The sequence below is a fragment of the Hippocampus zosterae genome, chromosome 21 (genome assembly GCF_025434085.1).
Source record: "Hippocampus zosterae strain Florida chromosome 21, ASM2543408v3, whole genome shotgun sequence".
NCBI lineage: Eukaryota > Metazoa > Chordata > Actinopteri > Syngnathiformes > Syngnathidae > Hippocampus > Hippocampus zosterae.
The window spans coordinates 7,624,359-7,641,184 of record NC_067471.1 but is presented as its reverse complement, the minus strand read 5'-3'; the positions used below and the strand labels follow the sequence as shown (position 1 = coordinate 7,641,184).

Here is a 16,826-nt window from a genome sequence, read left to right as displayed (position 1 = left end):
CGGCACGTGATTTCCCCACGTTATTTGCATAGCCCCGCCCACAAGTGCCCACTTCAACCAATCAGTGCTGTATTACAACATATTTGCATAACCCCACCCACATGATTTGCATAACCACGCCAATTATGCTAATGTATACTCATTAGCATAGCCCCGCCCACTCCCAGCAGCCAAGCCGATTGGTCCGTATTTGCATAGCCACACCCTCAATCCTACCCACTTTTTTAAATGAAGGAAGGCGAGAGGTGTGTTTATTTTATTTTACATGTTAAAAGACAAACAAATTTAAAGTAAAAAAAAAAGTAAAAAAAGAGTTAAAGTAAAAAAAAGTTAGCTTTAAAATTACAAAAAAAAATGTTTTAAAAGCCAAAATTACAAATAAAAACAAGGTAAAAAAAACTCAGCGAAAATGTCGAAGTTGAATGACTTTGCAGCCTTCTACTTTTCTTACTTGCGTTGCCTGGCGAAGTCAGCCTGTGACAGCAGAGCTGGACCAACACGTGCACTTAAGACAAAAATGAAATTGGCGAGTCTCGAGTCACCTTGTGCAGGAAATGCAATCAAACTCACCAGCACAGAAGATGATGCCACACAAGTTGTCTGGGACTCTGACCAAGTGATGGGACGTTTAGCTTCTGTGCAACAAACAATATGGCGTCAAAGAAGGGATTAAGAAAACCGTCAAGCATTCAAAACTTACTGCCCATCGTGGAACCTCTTCCAACCGATTGCATCAAGCCAAGTGTTGGACGACAGTCGCCGCCTGGTGAAGGGGACCCAAGAAAAAGGACACCGGCTTACAGCGCATTTCTGGAGGGAGACGAGGTAAGAAATCTTGAAGGCCTTCAGTGGGAAATTTGCAGTCAAACTAAGAATTTGTTTTTCATGTCCAACCTTCTTTTTCACCCATCCTGTGACAGAGCGAAGGAGATGTCAAACCGCTTCCGAGGTGCTCAGAATGGACAAGCCTGAACACAAACAGGAGGCACACAATGGACCCGCCAAGCTTTTAATTCAGTTTAATTTAATTTTAATGTGGGTCAACTTGAGATTTCAGCTGCAATTTCGAAACTTTGCCCAGCAGGTGCAGACTCCACAATGGCACCAACTGGAAGCTTCTCTGCACAGTCAAAAAGAAAAAACGGAAGGGGGGGGGGGGGGGGAATGCTTGTTTGAGTCTTGGCTCATCTCAGAACGTTGATCATGACGTTATGGTGTGTCCACCACCTGCAACAACAAACGATCCGTTTTTAAAAATTTGTCTTTTCCAACAGAAGCATCGCTGGCGAAAACTATCAACAGTACTTGAGCCTGTCCACCGTCTTCCCGGAGTGGATGCAGATTCAGGTTCTCCGGGGCCAACAGCTGCTTTGGCGCCGCCTAGTGGACACGAGCCGAAAGACAACATTAGTACAGGATGTTAAATGTACCTTTTTAAACTGTCCAGAGAGACAGTCGTCCCGGTGCAGCTTTGGGGGAACCTGCAAAAGAGAAAGTGTTAAAAATGGTCACGTCAGCCATTTTGCTTTGCAGCGTGCTCAAACCCAGCAGACACTGTAACAGCCTCATTCACTGTCGTTTTGTTCCTCAAGCAGCTCTGGATGACGTCAGGATGCCGTTTCACCTGCGCACACAGAAAAAAGGTGTCGGAAAAGAGTGAATTGGTGTTATTTACGATGTCCTTACCTTCCTTCAGTTTTGTCTAGGAGCAAAACAGCAACTTGAAACCGGACTCTCAACTTTTTTTCCAAGACGTCTGCGGAGCGCAGTTTGCAATGAGGTAGTGTACGGCACTAACTTTTGAAATCTTCCCCTAGGGAAAAAAAAGAAAATTACACACTGTGTGGTTCCTACCGGAATCACGTCATCACTCGAAGCCTCCTGTAAGCTCATCTTCATGTGCTGAGTTGTATGGCGCACGGGTGTTTTTGTCTCTTACCAGTGACGAGCGCAGGGCTGAGCTGGCCTCCTCGGCAGTGGCCAGCAGCGTAACGGGTGGGCTAAAAAGACAGTGAAAATAGTTTTGGTAAGCACATTTAAACAGCCCCCCCTACAAAAAAAAAAAGCTGCAGATAGCCAGTTTTACGGTCAATTTGGCCAGTCACTTGATGCCAAGCCTGTGGACAGAAATTGCACAACAAAGAGCAGGGTGTCATTTAGATTGTGGAAATACAAACGCTGGCAACTTACCTTCTCAGCACGCTGGAAAAAAATAAAATAAAAATCAAGCAGTGCCATTTAAAATTGCAGGCGACTTACCTTTGTAGAGTTGAACAGCCTGAAAACGCGAATTAATGTTAAGTTCCAAAAAGTGAGCAATGACGGGTGTAAAAAAAGAAACTTAAAACATTCGATTTGCCAGCGTTTGACAACTTACCTTCTCGGCGTGCTGGAAAAGATAAAGAAAAAAAATTGCAAAACGAGAGTTAGTTCCATCGAGCCGTTGCAAATTGCAGGCGACTTACCGTGGAAGAGTTGAACGGCCTGAAAACGTGAATTAATGTTAAAAGTTGCAAAAGGTTAGCGATAAAAAGACGAAAAAGAAAGCTCAAACGTTGAGTTTGTCAAACGCGAGCAACTTACCCTCGCTGCGCGCTGTAAAGGAAAACAAATGCAAAACGAGTTAGTTCAAAAGAACACAATACCATTTAAACTTGCAGGAGACCTACCGTGGAAGAGTTGAACAACCTGAAAATGTGAATTATTGTTAAAAATTAGCAATGACAAGACAAAAAAAGAAAGTTTAAGCGTTCACCTTGCCAAGCCTTGTGGTCGTCTTGCCGCGATGTGGACGTGCAGTCGGTCGTCAGCCTGGAGGGGAAAGAGACCGCTTGTTCAATTAGTCGCAGCTTAAATACGTTTTCGCTAACGACGTCATCACGTTTTTGTTTTTTTAAAAAGCTTTATTTAACAAAGAAGAAGTAAAAAAATAATTGTGAGAAACAATTCCCGAAAGAAAAATCTCGGTAAACGCGAACCTGAGGTGAGGCTCGAACTCGCTCTCACCGCAGCGCACCGTTTTTCTCTACACATTAGGCCATTCGTGCTGATGACTTCCGGCATTGAAAGTCATATTATAGTGACTTTCTCAATTTTTAGAATGCTCAATACTATAGTTAATGCGAATAAATATAACCTCCAAATTGTCAATTCCCAAATGCGAGTTGGTCTAGTGGTTAAAGCCCATACTTTAGATTCAGCCGTCTCGTGTTCGAGTCCCCTTTTCTACTCACCTGCATTTATGCACCCATGTAGGTGAGCCCGGGGATCGAACCCGAGTCGCCGGAACCGAGAGCAAAGTTTTAAACCACTAGACCATGACGTCGAGATTTTCGGCGATTTTTTTGTCATATTCATAGATTACACCTGAACATGACAGTTGGGGAGTAAATATAACCTCCAAATTGTCAATTCCCAAATCTGAGTTGGTCTAGTGGTTGAATACTATACTGTGGAATCAGTGGACTCGTGTTCGAGTCCCCTTTTCTGCTCACCTGCATTTATGCACCCATGTAGGTGAGCCCGGGGAACGAACCCGAGTCGCCTGAACCGAAAGCAAAGTTTTAGACCACTGGACCATCACGTTTTGAGATTTCCGACGAATTTTTTGTCGTATTCATAGATTTCACCTCTCCGCGGCTCCGTAAAGGTTGTGTTGATCGAGCGACGGAAGGCGTGAGCAAGCTCGGAAATACAGCAGACATTATAATTTAAAAAATATATATATTTTTTATGATGATTATTTTTTAAGGATGAGTTATTTAAAACTTTGCCAGTGTCTTACGCATATTAACCAGGTCCAGAATGTTTTTATCAAGTTCTCGCAGCTGAGACCCGGAAGTAAAAGGCGGACCAAAACCGGAAACGAGTCATTGTTTTCCTTGGCGTTTTGTTTGCTCATATTTTTGGTGTTCTTCAAACACGTGAGCGAAGTTAGTTTAGGGACTTTCTGTCTCAATCAGGCATTTTTGGATTTTTTTAAATGCGCAGGAGACGACCACTAATCCAGGAATGTTGTCTCCGCGTCGGCTGCTGGCTGTCTGCGTGCAAAAGTGGCGACGTGTTGTGCAAAGGTAACGCGTGCTTAACTTTTCCTCCTTTTCACTGGATGCTTCCCTAAAAAATATGTGTCTCTTTAAAAAATAAATAAACATTGTCTTCTGTTAAGCTTGTCTCGATTCGATCAAAACATTGGGCGCATCTACACAATCAAACGAGATACAGTGCTAATCCGATTTTTGAATGGAAATTTATTTCGACCGTCAAAAACGATCAATCATGCGAGAAATTTTGGAGTACAAATATGTTTTGAACGCAATAATAGATCACTCTACCTGGCTAATTATATTGTAAACGACGGTTTACAGTTGCTTTTTCGAAGAAATAATGAATAGTCAGCTCGTCGTAAAAACAAAAAATGTGACATTTAATGATCTCTCGCGTGTTCTTTCAAACGTATAAACTGTACCGAGACGTCCATTTTGTTGTTTTGCAGCAATAAGGAGTCAAAGTATACATCCCTAACGTCGTAATCGAAATTTGAATATTCAATGAGTACTCATTAAGTATTCACAAGGCCAGACAGAATGACTATTTTGGTCATTTTAGTGATTTATTTTACATTGTTCGGTTGCCTGAACGTTGGCATTTAAAAAATGACCAAAATGCACATCTGTGCTTTTCAAACGACAGCGTTAGACATAAAAACACTGGCTGACAGGCTGTACAAGATAGCAGCAGCAGCCCAGGGCGTCATTTGGTGTGCTTGAGGAGCTCTATGATGTCACTTAAGTGAACCTTGGCCTCAGTTTCATGGACTGTGTGACATTTGAACAGGCATCAGTCAACGCTTCTGAACCTGCGCTTTGAAATGGCATTCCTGGTTCCATGTTAAATTAAGATCTACAATCAATGACAGACACAACATTTTCTCCAAAGCGCATGTTCAGAAGCAGTGAGTGATGTTGTTGTCAGCTTCCACGCGTGTCAGTGTTGTGCAGTCCATGCTTGTCAAGCAGACAACACGGCGTCCTCTGCTGCTGGCTTAACCTTTGTTACAATTTCGACAATTTTTTTGTAGATTTTTGCGTGTTGTCATCTCTAAATCAATGACAAAGCATAAAAATTGTGTGACATGAAATATTCCAATTCATGTTTTACGTATATAGACATCGATATTTGTTTTGGTCATGGCACAGTACCGCTTTTATTGTCCATAGAGAGCAAAAATACAACAAAAAACCCCGACGTGTATGTATAGCGCTGATGCCACTGAACATGTCAAGTGGTTGAAAGTAAAATAAATATTTAGGAATAATACTTTTACGAGTTTTTTAAAAATTGTATGTTGAATTAAAAGGAGAGATGCCGACGCTCGTTCCTACTGACTGCTGTCAGGCTGCTGACTAAAAATAACTATAGTAATAAAAAATAATAATAATAATATGATGTGAAAGACAATTGTAAATAGCACTGCGATTTATCCATTTTGTGTTTATATTGCACATTATATAAAATTATTGACATCAACTGCAGCACAAGGGTTAAATGTATTGCCTGTCAGCCAGTGTCGGTGTTAAACTTGAGTCAAGCTTTGTTGCTAAAATGATGTGAAATTGTTTTTAAAAAGTGCTTGTCAATATATTGTCCGGCTGGAATCAGAGTGCGTGTTTTGTGTCTCACTGAGTTTAATTAAAGCGGCCTTGTTATGGACGGCAACCGGAGTTGTTGGGGTTTTGTCCTGGAAGACGTTTGGCCTCTGGTCCGAGCAGACTTCTTGGATTGATGCTCAAGGCCAAAAAGGGCGAGCTGTCCTTTCTGGCGTTTGCGCATGAACCCAGGAAACCTGCTCGGTCCAGAGGCCAAACGTCTTCCAGGACAAAACCCCAACAATTCCGGTTGCCGTCCGTAACCACACGCACTTTACCATGCAGGACCAGAATTTTTATGTCAATTTGTTTGCAGACCCCGCCCAAGATTGCCAAAATCAACCAATCACAATGCGGCATGCAAATTTTCCCCCGCATAGCCCCGCCCACACAAGTCCAGAGAAACCAATCAGGTGGTGGCATGCAAATTTTATTTGCATATGCCACGCCCTATCGCCCCAAATTTTAATATGCAAATCGATTTGCATGACCCCACCCCTACCCGATTAGCATACCCAATCAGACACCGGCATGCAAATTTATTTGCATAGCCGCGCCCACAATGGCCTGGAGCAGCCAATCAAAAGACGGCATGCAAATTAATTTGCATAGCCACGCCCACTTTGACCAAAATTTTGGGGTTTTATTTGCGTGGCCCCACCCACACTGGCACCAACCAATCAGGAGTGTACTATGCAAATATAATAGGCCGGACCCGCCTACATTAACCGGGTCCGGCCAATCAGATGGTGGCATGTAAATTTTATTTGCATAAACTCCGCCCAGCTCACAGATTTGCATAGCGCCGCCCCAAATTAGCAGCCAACCAATCACAATGGGGCACGAAATTTTATTTGCATAGCCCCGCCCACAAGCGCCCACTTCAACCAATCAGTGCTGTATTACAACATATTAGCATAACCCCACCCACCCACAGGATTCGCATAACCACTCCCATTATGCTAATTTATACTCATTAGCATATCCCCGCCCACTCACAGCAGCCAATCGGATTGCCACGTATTTGCATAGCCACACCCCCAATCCTACCCACTTTTTTAAATGAAGGAAGTCGAGAGGTGTGTTTGTTTTCATTTTATTTTACATGTTAAAAGACAAAGTTAAAGTAAAAAAAAGTTAAAGTAAAAAAAAGTTAAAGTAAAAAAAGTTAAAGTAAAAAAAAGTTAAAGTAAAAAAAAGTTAAAGTAAAAAAAAGTTAAAGTAAAAAAAAGTTAAAGTAAAAAAAAGTTAAAGTAAAAAAAAGTTAAAGTAAAAAAAAGTTAAAGTAAAAAAAAGTTAAAGTAAAAAAAAGTTAAAGTAAAAAAAAGTTAGCGTTAAAATTACAAAAAAAATTGGTAAAAAAAATACAAAAAAAGTGTTTAAAAATATTACTCACCGAAAATGGCGAAGTTGGATGACTTTGCAGCCTTCTACTTTTCGTTGCCTGGCGAAGTCGGCCTGTGTGACAGCAGCGCTGGACCAACACGTGGACCTGAGACAAAAATGAGATTGGCGAGTCTCGAGTGACCTTGTGCAGGAAATGCAATTTGAAATGTGATCAAACTCACCAGCACAGAAGGTGATGTCACAAGTTGTCCGGGACTGACCAAGTGCTCGCACGTTCAGCTCTTGTGCAACAAACAATATGGCGTCAAAGAAGGACTAAGAAAACTGTCAAGCATTCAAAACTTACTGCCCATTGTGGAACCTCTTCCAGCCGATTGCATCAAGCCAAGTGTTGGATGACAGTCGCCGCCTGGTGAACGGGACCTAAGAAAAAGGACACCGCATTTCTGGAGGGAGACGAGGTAAGAAATCTTGAAGGCCTTCAGTGGGAAATGTGCAGTCAAACTAAGAATTTGCTTTTCATGTCCAACCTTTTTTGACCCATCCTGTGACAGCCAGGGAGACGTCCAACCGCTTCCGAGGGCCTCAGACTGGACAAGCCTGAACACAAACAGGAGGTACGCAATGGACCCGTCAAGCTTTTAATTCAGTTAAATTTTAATGTGGGTCAACTTGAGATTTCAGCTGCAATTTCGAAACTCTTTGCCCAGCAGGCGCAGCGTCTTGGTGACCAAAGTGCAGACGCCACGATGGCACCAACTGGAAGCTTCTCAGCAGTCAAAAAAAAAATGTTTTAGCATCTTGGCTCATCTCAGAACGTTGATCATGACGTCATGTTCGCTCCACCACCTGCAACAACAAACAGTCTTTTTAAATGTCTTTTCCGACAGAAGCATTCCTGGCGAAAAAGCAACGGTACTTGAGCCCGTCCACCGTCTTCCTGGAGGGGATGCCGATTCAGATTTTCTGGAGCCAACAGCCGCTTTGGCGCCGCCTAGTGGACATGAGCAGAAAGACATTACAGGATGTGAAATGTACCTTTTCAACTGAATCTGCAAAAGAGAAATGTGTTAAAAAATGGTCACGTCAGCCATCTTGTTTTGCTGCATGCTCAAACCCAGCAGACTGCCTCATTCGCTGTCGTCTTATTCCTCAGGCAGCTCTGGATGAAGTCAAGATGCCGTTTCACCTGCGCACACACACACAAAAGTGACGTCAGCGAGACGAATTGAAGTCATTTGTCCTTCCGTTCCTCCAGTTTTATCCAGCAGCAAAACAGCAACTTGAGAACAGACTCTCAACCTGCAGGGTGCCGTCGACGGCGCCAACTTTGGCAATCCTCCCCTCAACTTGAAAGATTTCAGCTGCAATTTCAAAACCCTTTGCCCAGCAGGTGCAGCGTCTTGGTGACCACGGTTCAGACGCCACGATGGCACCAACTGGAAGCTTCTCTGCACAGTCAAAAAAAAACAAATCTCAAACGTTTGTTGTTGCAAGTGAAGGAGGAAACAATCACATTTTTTAGTCCCTTTTCCTACAGAAGCATCATTGGCGAAAAAGATCGACTGCAGAATGTCAAATGCATCTTCGACGGTCCCAAGAGACATTCGTCCCAGTGCAGCCTACAGGGAAGCTGCAAAAGAGAAAATGTGTTCTAAAATGTTCACTTGAGCCATTTTGCTTTGCAGCGTGCTCAAAATCATCACACGGCCCCATTTGCCGTCATCAGCACTGGATGCCGTTTGACCTGCGCACACACAAAAAGGATGTCAGAAAGTGAATTGTAGTTCTTTACGATGTCCTTACCTTCCTTCAGTTTTGTCCAGGAGCAAAACAGCAACTTGAGGCCGGACTCTCAACTTTTTTCCAAGACGTCTGGGGAGCGCAGTTTGCAATGAGGTAGTGTGAAGCACCAAATTTTGGAAAAAAATTAATTGCACACTTTTTGTTTTTGGTTCCAACCTGAATCACGTCATCACTCGAAGCCTCCTGTAAGCTCATCTTCATGTGCTGAAAATTAAAACATGATTTCAGAGTTGTATGCGCAGGAGTGTTTTTGTCCCTTACCAGTGACGAGAGCAGGGCTGAGCAGGACACCTTGGCAGCGGCCTGCAGCGTAACGGGTGGGCTGTAAAGACAGTGAAATAGTTTTGGTAAGCACGTTTAAATCCCCCCCTCCCCCCCTCAAAAAGTCGCAGATAGCCATTTTTACAGTCAATTTGGCCAGTCACTTGAAGATGCCAAGCCTGTGAACAGAAATTGCACAGTTACAACAAAGTAAGAGCAGGGTGTCATTTAGATTGTGGAAATAAAAACGCTGGCAACTTACCTTCTCAGCACGCTGGAAAAAAAATAAAATAAAAATCAAACGGTGCCATTTAAAATTGCAGGCGACTTACCTTTGTAGATTTGAACGGCCTGAAAACGTGAATTAATGTTAAGTTCCAAAAAGTGAGCAATGACGGGTGTAAAAAAAGAAACTTAAAACATTCGATTTGCCAGCGTTTGACAACTTACCTTCTCGGCGTGCTGGAAAAGAAAAATAAATAATGCAAAACGAGAGTTAGTTCCATCAAGCATCGTGCAGTTGCAAATTGCAGGCGACTTACCTTTGTAGAGTTAAACGGCCTGAAAACGTGAATTAATGTTAAAAGTTGCAAAATGTTAGCGATAAAAGGACGAAAAAGAAAGGTCAAACGTTGCGTTTGTCAAACGCGAGCAACTTACCCTCGCTGCGCGCTGTAAAGGAAAAAAAATGCAAAACGAGAGTTAGTTCAAAAGAACACAATGCCATTTAAACTTGCAGGAGACTTACCGTGGAAGAGTTGAACAACCTGAAAATGTGAATTATTGTTAAAAGTTAGCAATGACAAGACAAAAAAGAAAGTTAGAGCGTTCACCTTGCCAAGCCTTGTGGTCGTCTTGCCGCGATGTGGACGTGCAGTCGGTCGTCAGCCTGGAGGGGAAAGAGACGGGTTGTTGAATTAGTCGCAGCTTAAATACGTTTTCGCTAACGACGTCATCACGTTTTTGTTTTTTTAAAAAGCTTTATTTAACAAAGAAGAAGTAAAAAAATAATTGTGAGAAAAGAATTCCCGAAAGAAAAATCTCGGTAAACGCGAACCTGAGGTGAGGCTCGAACTCGCTCTCACCGGACCGCACCGTTTGTCTCTAACCATTAGGCTAACCGTTCTGATGACTTCCGGCATTGAAAGTCGTATTTTACTGTCTTTCTCAATTTTGGAGAGCACAATACTATTGTTAATGCGAATAAGTATAACCTCCAAATTATCAATTCCCAAATGTGAGTTGGTCTAGTGGTTAAAGACCATACTTTAGATTCAGCCGTCTCGTGTTCGAGTCCCCTTTTCTACTCACCTGCATTTATGCACCTATGTAGGTGAGCCCGGGGATCGAACCGGGGTCGCCTGAACCGAAAGCAAAGTTTTAGACCACTGGGCCATCACGATTGAGAGTTCCGGCGAATTTTTTGTCGTATTCATAGATTTCACCTCAACGTGACAAAGTTGAGGAATAAATATAACCTCCAAATTGTCAATTCCCAAATCCGTGTTGGTCTAGTGGTTGAGGACTATACTGTGGATTCAGCCGACTCGTGTTCGAGTCCACTTTTCTGCTCACCTGCATTTATGCACCTATGTAGGTGAGCCCGGGGATCGAACCTGGGTCGCCTGAACCGAAAGCAAAGTTTTAGACCACTGGGCCATCACGGTTGAGAGTTCCGGCGAATTTTTTGTCGTATTCATAGATTTCACCTCAACGTGACAAAGTTGGGGAATAAATATAACCTCCAAATTGTCAATTCCCAAATCCGTGTTGGTCTAGTGGTTGAGGACTATACTGTGGATTCAGCCGACTCGTGTTCGAGTCCACTTTTCTGCTCACCTGCATTTATGCACCTATGTAGGTGAGCCCGGGGATCGAACCTGGGTCGCCTGAACCGAAAGCAAAGTTTTAGACCACTGGGCCATCACGGTTGAGAGTTCCGGCGAATTTTTTGTCGTATTCATAGATTTCACCTCAACGTGACAAAGTTGGGGAATAAATATAACCTCCAAATTGTCAATTCCCAAATCCGTGTTGGTCTAGTGGTTGAGGACTATACTGTGGATTCAGCCGACTCGTGTTCGAGTCCACTTTTCTGCTCACCTGCATTTATGCACCTATGTAGGTGAGCCCGGGGATCGAACCTGGGTCGCCTGAACCGAAAGCAAAGTTTTAGACCACTGGGCCATCACGGTTGAGAGTTCCGGCGAATTTTTTGTCGTATTCATAGATTTCACCTCAACGTGACAAAGTGGGAATAAATATAACCTCCAAAGTGGTAGTTCTCATATCCGAGTTGGTCTAGTGGTTAAAGACTGCACTTTGGATTCAACAGATTCGTGTACGATTTCAGTTTTCTGCTCACCTGCATTTATGTACGTATGGAGGTGAGCCCGGGGTTCGAACCTGAGTCGCCTGAACCGAAAGCAAAGTTTTAGACCACTGGACCACCACAATTGGAGTTTTGACGAAGTTTTTGTCATATTTATAAACTACACATGAACATGACAAAGTTAAAGGGTAAGTATAACTTTCAAACTATCATTTTCAAATTCAAGTTGATCGAGTCGTTTAAGACCACACAGTCGTCTCCTGTTCCAGTCCCTTTTTCTACTCACCGACATTTATGCACACATGTAGGTGAGCGCGGGGATCGAACCCGAATCGGCTGAACCGAAAGCAAAGTTTTAGACCACTGGACCATTACGAAAGAGATATTCGTTAAATTTATTGTCATATTTATAAACTACACCTGAACTAATTTACAAGTTCGAGCGAGCTGCGTGCCGAAAAAACAAACAAATCAATAAATAGACGGCGCCGGCGTGATCGTGACACGCTAGGACGGACGGACGGGCGGACGGGCACCTCTCTTCGGCCTTCGGCGATCGTCTCGCCACAGTTTTCCCGTCGCGACTTCTCTCCACCGGCGGGAAGGCGACGGCGGATTTCTCCCGCTGCCATTCGCCGCTCGCCCAACTCAATCTCTGCTCGCTGCAATCGAGCCGCGACCAGCCAAGTAATGCCCCCCCCCAACCCCCACCCCTGCCACCACCACCTCGCACCGCCTCACTCAGCGCGTGTGCGTGTGTGTACTACGCATCTACGTAGGCTTTCTCAGCTGGAAGAAAAGCATGGGAAAAAAAATACCTATCAGTTTATTTTTCTCATCACCCAGTACAGTCACAAGTGAATACAGTACACAATGTTTGGTGCTTGACGAGTTCACGTGTGTTGTCGCCAAAGCGGACGCTTGCCTCCTCTTCGTAGTTCGGCACATACACCTCTGGACATTTTTTGAAAAGACATCGATATGCCCCCCCCCCAAAAAAAAATAAAACAAAACGTTATTTCAAACATGTTTCATATGAATTTGAGGATTTTTTTTCGTTCGCGGAAGACAATGGTGTCACAAGAGGCCAGAACCGTCCGAATGCCCGTACTACCATTTGTCCACACGAGGGCACTGTTTCACCGTTAAATTGCTGTCAGAATTGAATGTCTGTTCAGGCGATAATGAAAGTGCACAATTTGACGCAAAAAAATCTCTACTGTCGGTAATCTTGTGCTGTGAAAAAAGAAAACGTTTCCACTCTCTGTCATGGTTGTACAAGTCATATTTTATTCCATGTGTGCTTTACAGGGTTATAAATAATGGCATAAAATTACAAAAAAATCAGCGTGCTGGAAGCCCAAGCCTATTTACATGAATGTCACTCAAAGTACATCATCTATAGAATCATCTAGTACATGTCTTCTTTTTTGTCTTGGTTTAGCTTTTTTTTTCCCCAGTGCCACAAAGTATCTGTCCATCTTTTACATTACAGTTATCAACAATGAGTTGGCAAAATATTTATGTACATTTTATCCCCTCAGATCCCATACGTACAGTAGTTGAATACAGTGCAGAGAGGAGGGACGGAGGTCAGCACATTCACGCTTCTTTTTTTGTTGTTTTTTTTCAGGGGGGGGGGCGGCCATCGGTCTCGAGCGCATAGAAAAATAATCTGACATGAGGGTGACAGCAGATGAGAATTGCACAAGATCATTTGGGTGGCGTTTTAATACTCTCATACTAAACATTGATACCAGTCTTCTCACCTTGAATAATCTGTTAAAAAAAAAGACATGCCCAATTGTCCATCTCCATGGTAACCTCCCCCACAAAAAGGTTGGAGCAGAACATTCACTTCCCTATTGTGTGTTTGTGTGTCACAAAGCAGTCAAGCTTAAACGCGGAACAGCGGTGGGGGAGGGAGTCCATGTTTGTAGTCCTTTGAAAAGAGCGTGCGTGTTATGCCTGACAAGGTCCATGTGTTTATGGCTGGCTACATTCTTTGATTTCCACAGTAAAAGACATGAGCGTCCGCCACTGCCCTGCAAAATGAGATGACATCACTTATCCGGAGAGCCCTCGGTATCACCCCCCCCCCCACCGCCCCTCAGCAAAATGGCCGCCATGCGTCTCACGAGCCACATGCTTTGTAAAGACACCTCAGTAAACCAGCTAAGAAACACTGTAGAGCTATTTGATGGAACGAAAGGAACAGAAAAGACGACAAAACCAAAAAGCGCACCTCCGCTTGCTGCCGTCTCTATGACAACGGCCTCCCGGGCAGCTAAAACACTGCTGCACCTGTCAATCAAGTTGTCAGGGGGCGGGACCCTCGGACAATTAAGAACAACGCAGAAAGCAAAAAGGAAAGAAAAGGAAATGACTGACCCACAAACAGCAAGTTGGGAGGGGCTGACACTGCCCCCTGGAGGTGGAAACAGAAGTGCACCCCAAACGTTGTCATGCAGGTGGCCTAACAGAGGAGGAAGGACTGGCGGGATGCGATTTGCTTTTATGCCCGACTCGAGCCCTCCCCCACCCCGGCCACACCAGACCAAACAACTCTGCCGCCCCCCCCCTTTGGCCCGTCCCCTCCTATGCCCACCCTCGGAAAGGCACACACACGCAGGAGTGCACAAGGCGACAGGTTAAAAAATAGTGGTCTCGTACTTGGTGTTGACTCCTCTCTTGGCCTCCTGACCCGGCTCCACTATCCACGGGACGTTGGCGTGGCCCTTCTGCTCCATGGACGCCTGCTCCATCTAAACACACACACACACACACACGCACACACACACACACACACACGAAGTACAGTGAGATAGGTGCTGATGGCAGCCTGGCACTTTCGAGCAACTATTTCAGCAACTTGCGGCTCGTGTGCACCCTCTGATGGGACTTGAAGTAGTCACTGTCAAACTTTGAAACAAATTTGAAAATAAACCAAAAACGGGCTCACACTCCATTCAGAAACAAACAAGCCCACCTCAACGGACACACTTCAAATCATTTCTTCATTCTCTGAAATCTACACGACGGTCTTTGGAATGGCCCGACGATGCCACTGAGCAACTTTGAGCAATAATCAATCCCTGCTGGCGACACTGGAAACGGATGAAATGGAAGCAAACACTCTCGAGCGCATTCCAGCCAATCACATTGCTCGCCTTGGTGGGCTGCTTCAAAGTCAACATGATGAGGAGGAGGAGGAGGAGGAACGTGGTGAGGGGGGGCCGGGGGGGGGGATCAGTGTCATTAGAGGTAACAAGGCTAATCTCCACACGCTGCTGCAAACCGATGATACACACACAATCTTGTTAGAGGATTAGCAACACACACACACACACACATTATCATCGGGGTGGCCCACAGTGTGCGCGCAGCCTATCCTATGTGATGGATGACAAAAAGCTTCATGAATGACTACGGCTTCATTTGCAGGAAATTACAAAATGCAGTTTTCCGAAAAAAAAAAAAAAAAAGTATATACAATAATCAATAAACGGGATTCGTTTTCAACTCGATCGCCGCCATTGGCAACGCCAGACGTCAAAGATCCATTTGAACTGCGCTGGCAGTGATTGAGTTAAATGACAAAAGTGAGACTTTGTACAACTTAATCCATGTCAGCCTGTCAAAAGAATATTTTTGATTAGCTGCAATTGTTTTCTACCTGTGGACCAAGGAGTCTATGCCGTTTCTCTCTGCTGTGCTCAATTGGTCCGTACTTGTCTTGTTTTAAAGTAAATAAAGGTGTTACGAATAAAGAGACTTTTGTGTTTACGTTTTGTCAACTGCTGTTGGTGGCAGTGATTATGAATGACCACTAGAGGGCAGTGTAACCGAGAATAAACTTGTTGCAGTGGATCTTTAGGTGGTCAAAAACTCACCCAATCAAGCCGAAATGGAGACCGGCTACTTTTTGTGGTGTTATTGGTGACTTGCGGCGACTTCCTCTTTGTCCAGACTGCAAAGGAACTCAAAGAAAGTGCATAACCGCCTTGGGCACGCTGGTCAGAACCGATCATTGGAAATCATGTGTGATGTATTTTGAGAAAATACGGTCGGGTAACAAAGTGGGTCTCCACGCGCTTACCTGTCTTGGATGTTCTTGCGCACAATCAGGAAGTAGGACTTGATGAGGCGCTCGATGACCTCGCAGTCCCGCTGCTCACGGGATGACAGCTTCCTGGCTACCGGGACCGGCTACGGGTTCAAAGGCAGAGGTTATTCAAGAAACGATACTCGGGAGAGGAAGACAAAGACGACAAGTCACCACATCCAGCAGGTTGACGGCTCCTTTAAGAGGGCTTCCCGGACCCGAGCCTGAGCTGTCCTCTCCTTTTTTGAGCATCCCCCTCCAGGTACCCGTGCCTTCCGGCTCGCCCTGCGGCCCCGCTGCTTGAGCCTGCGGTCAAAAGTACCGCCAACGTGAATGCCACACTGCATTTTAGTCTACTGTAGGATCCATTTATTGATGTGTATAGTGTATAGACATTTTTAATGCACAATAAGACAAGCAACTTTAAAGGAATGACCAACAACTTTATTGGAAGATGAATGTGTTCAAATTGTTTCTTAATGACATGTCATCATAAGATATGTGCCAAACGGGTAGCACAGTGGATTTACAAAACCAAAAGTAAACATTTTAAATCCAGCCATCTCGTTGAAATATACGTAATGTAACATTTCTGGCTGTAACAAATGTTTCAGCCACTGTCATTATTCCCCGTCCATACATTTGAATTATATCAAATGCTAGCATGTTGCACAACCCTGTGAAATAAATAGGTGTTCTGCAGAGTGCATATTTCTGGTGGAAGCATCCTCCACGTCAGTCACTCAGGTGGCTTCTTCTTGGCCTCCACGTCTTTCTTGAACGCTTCGATTTTTTTGGCAATATTGGGTACCTTGAAAAGAAAACCCAGTGAAACGCAGACAAAAATGAAGACAACGCACTTCACACAGTATAACAAATGGTGGCCTTGGTGAAGGTAATAGTGTCAACTTACATCGTAGTTCTGAGCGAGGTACATCCCCACAACATTGCCCAAGGTGAATCCAGCCTGAAAGATAATCACACATCAATTTTAAAGGCGTTCAGTAGTATTCGGGTTCATATTCACGTTTTTGTGCTGACCAAGTACACCGCTCAGCTGTGTAACAATTATGCTATGCTAGCTATACTTTCAACTCCCGTAAATTGTCGATGAAGAATAAAAGTAGGTTTGACTCACCAAGAACTGTAACATAGCGCAATATTAAAGTCTTAAAGATGGCAAACTTATTTACTTGAAGAAAAAAACGTTAAAAGCTTTGAGGCTGCACACACAAACTAATGTACGTGTGTCAAAGCTAGGCTGTCAAAACAATGCGTTTACGCATGCGCGACAGATGGAGTCAATCGTATGTTCTCGCGTTGTTCC

General features: G+C 44.0%; 1 protein-coding gene and 1 long non-coding RNA gene across 3 annotated transcripts; both read right to left on the bottom strand.

Annotated features, from left to right (window-relative positions):
• Positions 1 to 12,661: 12,661 nt before the first annotated feature.
• LOC127593643 (uncharacterized) lies at positions 12,662 to 15,306 on the bottom strand. 2 transcript variants are annotated; one of them, XR_007960459.1, is made up of 3 exons: positions 15,288 to 15,306; positions 14,068 to 14,159; positions 12,662 to 13,439 (listed from the first exon to the last, which is right to left on the bottom strand). It is a non-coding gene; the product is annotated as an uncharacterized LOC127593643 (long non-coding RNA). The 2 variants fall into 2 exon arrangements; XR_007960458.1 differs by lacking the exon at positions 15,288 to 15,306 and adding an exon at positions 14,384 to 15,209.
• Positions 15,307 to 15,921: 615 nt separating this feature from the next.
• Positions 15,922 to 16,805, bottom strand: stmp1 (short transmembrane mitochondrial protein 1). Its single transcript, XM_052055222.1, has 3 exons — positions 16,638 to 16,805; positions 16,413 to 16,466; positions 15,922 to 16,310 (listed from the first exon to the last, which is right to left on the bottom strand). The coding sequence occupies exons 1-3, from the start codon at positions 16,650 to 16,652 to the stop codon at positions 16,239 to 16,241; spliced, it is 141 nt and encodes a 46-aa protein (XP_051911182.1). The 5' UTR covers positions 16,653 to 16,805; the 3' UTR covers positions 15,922 to 16,238.
• Positions 16,806 to 16,826: the final 21 nt, after the last annotated feature.

Bases quoted from the DNA above. Each gene is read 5' to 3' on its own strand.
- stmp1 (XM_052055222.1), bottom strand. The intron at 16,311-16,412 runs GTAAGTTGACAC...TTTCTTTTCAAG, and splicing joins ACCTCGCTCAGAACTACGAT to GTACCCAATATTGCCAAAAA.